The following is a 6,124-nucleotide window of genomic DNA, read 5'->3' as shown; positions in this document are numbered from 1 at the left end:
GCCTTGGTAAATTTAAGAAAATTGAAATTGTATCAAGTATCTTTTCTGACCACAACCATATGAGACTAGATATCAATTACAGGGAAAGATCTGTAAAAAATACAAACACATGGAGGCTAAACAATACACTACTTAATAACGAAGTGATCACTGAAGAAATCAAAGAGGAAATCAAAAAATACCTAATAACAAATGACAGTGGAGACACGACGAGCCAAAACCTATGGGATGCAGCAAAAGCAGTTCTAAGAGGGAAGTTTATCGCAATACAATCCTACCTTAAGAAACAGGAAACATCTCGATTAAACAACCTAACCTTACACCTAAAGCAATTAGAGAAAGAAGAACAAAAAAACCTCAAAGTTAGCAGAAGGAAAGAAATCATAAAAATCAGATCAGAAATAAATGAAAAAGATATGAAGGAAATGATAGCAAAGATCAATAAAACTAAAAGCTGGATCTTTGAGAAGATAAATAAAATTGATAAACCATTAGCCAGACTCATCAAGAAAAAAAGGGAGAAGACTCAAATCAACAGAATTAGAAAGGAAAAGGAGAAGTAACAACTGACACTGCAGAAATACAAAAGATCATGAGAGATTACTACAGGCAACTCTATGCCGATAAAATGGACAACCTGGAAGAAATGGACAAGTTCTTAGAAATGCACAACCTTCCAAGACTGAATCAGGAAGAAAGAGAAAATATGAACAGACCAATCACAAGCACTGAAATAGAAACTCTGATTTAAAATCTTCCAACAAACAAAAGCCCAGGACCAGATGGTTTCACAGGCGAATTCTATCAAACATTTAGAGAAGAGCTAACACCTATCCTTCTTAAACTCTTCCAAAATATAGCAGAGGGAGGAACACTCCCAAACTCATTCTATGAGGCCACCATCACCCTGATACCAAAACCAGACAAGGATGTCACAAAGACAGAAAACTACAGGCCAATATCACTGATGAATATAGATGCAAAAATCCTCAACAAAATACTAGCAAACAGAATCCAACAGCACATTAAAAGGATCATACACCATGATCAAGTGGGGTTTATTCCAGGAATGCAAGGATTCTTCAATATCCTTAAAAAACTACAAATAGAACTGCTATATGACTCAGCAATCCCACTACTGGGCATATTCCCTGAGAAAACCATAATTCCAAAAGAGTCATGTACCCAAATGTTCATTGCAGCTCTATTTACAATAGCCTGGAGATGGAAGCAACCTAAGTGTCCATCATCAGATGAATGGATAAAGAAGATGTGGCACATATATACAATGGAATATTACTCAGCCATAAAAAGAAACGAAATTGAGCTATTTGTAATGAGGTGGATGGACCTAGAGTCTGTCATATAGAGTGAAGTAAGTCAGAAAGTGAAAGACAAATACCGTATGCTAACACATATATATGGAATTTAAGAAAAAAATGTCATGAAGAACCTAGTGGTAAGACAGGAATAAAGACACAGACTTACTAGAGAATGGACTTGAGGATATGGGGAGAGGGAAGGGTAAGCTGTGACAATGTGAGAGAGTGGCATGGACATATATATACTACCAAACTTAAAATAGATAGCTAGTGGGAAGCAGCCGCATAGCACAGGGAGATCAGCTTGGTGCTTTGTGACCACCTAGAGGGGTTCAATAGGGAGTGTGGGAGGGAGGTAGATGCAAGAGGGAAGAGATATGGGAACATATGTATATGTATAACTGATTCACTTTGTTATAAAGCAGAAACTAACACACCATTGTAAAGCAATTATACTCCAATAAAGATTAAGAAAAGAAAAAAGAAAAAAAAAACAACAAAAGCTAGTACTATAATTCAGCAGTAGAGTTATAATTCATAGTTAGAGAAATGCAATTAAAACTACACTTGTGATTCAATTTTTCACCTTCTACCTCCCAGATTGCTAAAAATTAGACTGTATGAAAGTACATTCTGAGTGTGAATTTGTGGATAATGGATGCTCATACACATTTCAAACTAGGGAGGAGTTTGGCAATTTCTAACAATAGGACATTAGCATTTAACTTTTGACACAGCAGATTCACCTCTATGAATTTAGGCTGAAGAAACATCAACAACTTGAAAATACATATTTGCATTATTATCCATGCAATATTATATGTAATTAGAAACATAAAAAGGAAAAAATGAAACACAATGCCCACATATCGGAAAGCGATTGAATAAAGATAGCACAACGAATTGTGTAATGAAGTATTATATAGCTGTAAAAAATGGTGATGAATTTTATGACATATGGAGCGATTTCAAGGATATATTTTTAAGTAAAAGAAGCAAAGTACAAAAGAATATAATGAGTCCCTTTTTTCACTTAATAAAAAGTTTGGCAAAAAATAAATGTATTTGCTCTTTGTTTTCAAAAACAAAAAGAGAGAAGACAAACCAAATACTAATGATATTGATTACCTATGGAGAGTATGTAGAAGAGGGTTGAAAAGATAGAAGTGTGGAGATGACATTCTGATTTCCTTTTGGCACAATTTTCACCTTTGGACCCATATTACTATTTTATACAGTAAAACAGACAAATTAAAACACGCTGATTCCACAGCTGGAGTTTGGAGAATAAAAGATGTGTCTGAAATAGCTTTTTTTGTGTGCTAGAAAGTTACTAAAATATTGATACACAAATTGATACACAGCACATATTTACGGGCATAAGTGTACCTATACATACACATGTGTTTACATGCATGTGTAATGTTTATGTATATTTCATAGCTAAGAGAGTATTATAAGAAGATAGTTCTAGAAGAATGAGCACACTGACCTAAGAGATTTGAGGTTTTGGTAATAATTTCTGAAAATAAAAATTTTGTCTCCTCTCTCAATAGATTACTTAAAACATAATTTTATTCTATTTATCAAATTGGCTTGGATGTCTTGTACATTTTTAAACAGTAACAGAAATGGCTATAGGTGTTACATTTTATTAAGGGTTTGGGGGGAATATCTCAAATTGGTCATGAGATTTTTCTTCTATTATCCATTAATGCAGTTAATTAAATTAATATATTTTAGATTATCAAATCAAATTTCTATTCCTTTGGTTAAAAAGTTATGGCCCTAATTCATTTTTCTATAGCACAGTTTACATTTTTAATGTTTTATTTAGGATATTTACATTTATATGTGGAAGTGACATTGACTTGTGGTAGTTTTATTATCCAGTTTGGTAATAAGACTTTTAGTCTTTTAAAATAGCTTACAGAGCTTTTTATTATTGCCTATGCTTCAAAACAACTCTGTCTCTTATAGGTTGAAAAGAATGAATATTATAACTATCTGGGGATTTTTAGATTTGTATTTCTCTTCTCACCCAAGTCATTTTTTAATAAAAGGTTTTTTTTAAATTTTCTTGTGGAAGGAACTTTTATTTTACTTATGCTTTCCGTTTTACTGCTTTGTGATCAAGAATATCTATTTCATGAAAATTACTAATGTTTCTTCTCTCATAATCAGTTTTAAATGTTGATACTGATTTGAAAATGTGACCTATCCTCTATTATTGTGGGACGCCGCCAGGAAGGAGCTGGATTCTTGGTCCAGAGGAAGGCGAAGTTACATTGTTGCATCTTGCTTGCACTACCCGGGAGTGCCACGTAAGGCGCCACGCGTGCATCCCGTGGATTGTAGGCGTAGCAATATTTTGTCACATGTACTGACACACACCAATCCAGGGCTGTTGTGTGGACCTTCTGGCCAGTATAAAGCCTGCCATATTCTGCTGCGTAGGGTCTTCCTTCCATCTTTCTTCAACTAAGCTGTGCTCCAATAAAGTGTGATACGAGAAGAATCTTGCGTGTGGTGACTCGTCATTCTGCTGGTCAGAACCGGCTCGCCGCAAGTGGTGCCGAAACCCGGGATCTTCGTTGCACCCTGCATGGAGGACCGATTCAGAACTCGACACACGGAGTGAACCGGTAATCTTGCCGGTAAGTAGCTTTTGTGCCTTGCGCTATCTTGTTTGTGTGTGTAATGGTGTAAATCTTTTAGTGAAGGTCAGTACAAGTACATAATGGGGAATACTCATGTTAACCCCACGGCAAATTTTTATGAGCCGATACAGCTACTTTTACGGGATCGGGGGTTGATGTTATCTCTCAAGACTATTGGCCGTTTACTGAATGATATAGATCAAGCAGCGCCATGGTTTGGAGTTTCAGGTACTTTGACTATCCCTTCATGGGAGAAATTAGGGAAAGATTTGCACCGTTTTCATGAGGAGGGTAAGCTGTGCTGTGGGACTTTCCCTTTGTGGAATTTAGTTCGATCTTGTTTGAAGGAGGGAAAGTGTACAGACATAGTGAAACAAGCGACGCAAGTTTTGCAGTCATATCAAGATAGTGCTTCCGAAGCAGGCAGTCATAATGCTACAGATGATAGGCCTACAAAAAAAGAATTAGTAGATAATAACGAGAAAATGTGTGTTAAGAAAAAGTTAAAATCTAAACAACCAGACGCCCAAGAGACTGGGCGAGAATCATTGTATCCACTATTGTCTGGCTTGCAAGCCATGTATTTATCAGATGATGAGGAGCTGGATCCTGCTGACGCTGCAGAGTTGGCAGAAGCTGCTGCAAAATATGAGGAGGAACATTATGGCCCTTTTGGGGCTTTGTCCCCTGCCTTAGGGAGTGCTGCTCAACCTAGGCGTTCTGCGCCTTCCATTCCTCCCCCGAAAAGTACTTTTATTCCCCGCGAAGCTTGGTTCCAAGTTCCTTTTTCTTCTTTGTCCAATGCATTTCCAGTATTTGAAGACCCGGCTACACGCCAGCGATATTATGATATGATAGATCATAAATTAATTAGAGATCTTGCAGAAGCTTCCAAACGAGATGGCATTTCTGCTAATTATACTATTATGCTTTTGCAACGGCTTACAAGAAATGCCTTGACCCCTACTGACTGGCAAGATATTGCTCGTGCGTGTTTAACGATGGGGCAATATTTAGACTGGAAGTCTATTGTTTCTGATTTGGCTCATAGTCAAGCAAGGGAAAATGCTGCCAATGGGCAGCCTGCCTGGAATGTAGATATGTTACTAGGCCAAGGACAGTGGATAAATAACCAGACTGTGTTCCCTGTACAAGTTTATAATCAAATAAATGAGATTAATATGCATGCTTGGCGAGCCCTCCCAAATAAAGGGGAGGTGTCAGGGAATTTAACAAAAATAATACAGGGAGGCACAGAGCCATTTTCTGATTTTGTAGCCCGGATGATGGAAGCGGCGGGAAGAATTTTTGGTAATGTGGATGAGGCGATGCCTCTAATGAAACAACTTGTTTATGAACAATGTACAAAAAAAATGCCGCCGAGCCATTACACCTTTTAAAGAAAAGGATATTAAAGTATGAATACAGTCCATGCTAAGAGTCGAGTACTCCCAATTTTATATGCTAGTGATTGCTCTATGTATACTCCTTGTATAGATCCACAGAATATGGATTGGATAACATATAATGGCAGTTCTGTTAGAATTAATAGAACCCTTTGTTTTAGTTGGGATTTAAATGTAAGCTGTATAGGTTTGTTATGGAAAAGACTTGTTGCCTGGGATAATCCATTGAAACATAATCCAATGCCGTTTAATATGCTGTCTGAAGCCTTATCCAAAATATCTTTAGGTGCTCAATCTGGCTCAGGTGATGGAGCAAATGGCTCAGAGTTAATGAATGTGACTACTTTATTATTTTATCATGATGGAGTGATTCCTGTAAGGAATAAAAAAGTTAATCAGACCAGGGGAAATAATACGTTAAATTTTTTATCCTATGTTCCAAATGTTAGGTTCCCTCCGGTATTTACATCTTGTGCTGGTAAGGATTTTGCATCGTTGCAAGTTGCCCATGGTTTTCGATTATCATTTAATATAAAGTCTTTTGCGGGCAGAAAAGAATGTAATGCTTCTAATGTTACCTGGTATTCTGAAGGGTGGCCGTTTTATTCTTGGGTTGTGACTAATGATGCTGGCGCTAGCATGGATCTTTCTGCGTTGGCCATGATTCATTCTAGTAATGGCACCTTGTATAATGTAAGCGGGGAGGTTAAATTAGCTAATTTAAAGGTAGCTAATA

At 36.9% G+C, this 6,124-nt stretch overlaps 1 protein-coding gene across 1 annotated transcript; it reads left to right on the top strand.

The window, feature by feature from the left end:
• Nucleotides 1-4,062: 4,062 nt before the first annotated feature.
• LOC117311874 (endogenous retrovirus group K member 8 Gag polyprotein-like) lies at nucleotides 4,063-5,382 on the top strand. The gene has a single exon (XM_033855055.1). The coding sequence runs from the start codon at nucleotides 4,063-4,065 to the stop codon at nucleotides 5,380-5,382; it is 1,320 nt and encodes a 439-aa protein (XP_033710946.1).
• The last annotated feature ends 742 nt before the right edge of the window (nucleotides 5,383-6,124 follow it).

This window comes from Tursiops truncatus, chromosome 3 (assembly GCF_011762595.2).
Source record: "Tursiops truncatus isolate mTurTru1 chromosome 3, mTurTru1.mat.Y, whole genome shotgun sequence".
Lineage (NCBI taxonomy): Eukaryota > Metazoa > Chordata > Mammalia > Artiodactyla > Delphinidae > Tursiops > Tursiops truncatus.
The sequence above is the reverse complement of the archived record's forward strand: the minus strand, read 5'-3'. Positions and strand labels throughout refer to the sequence as shown.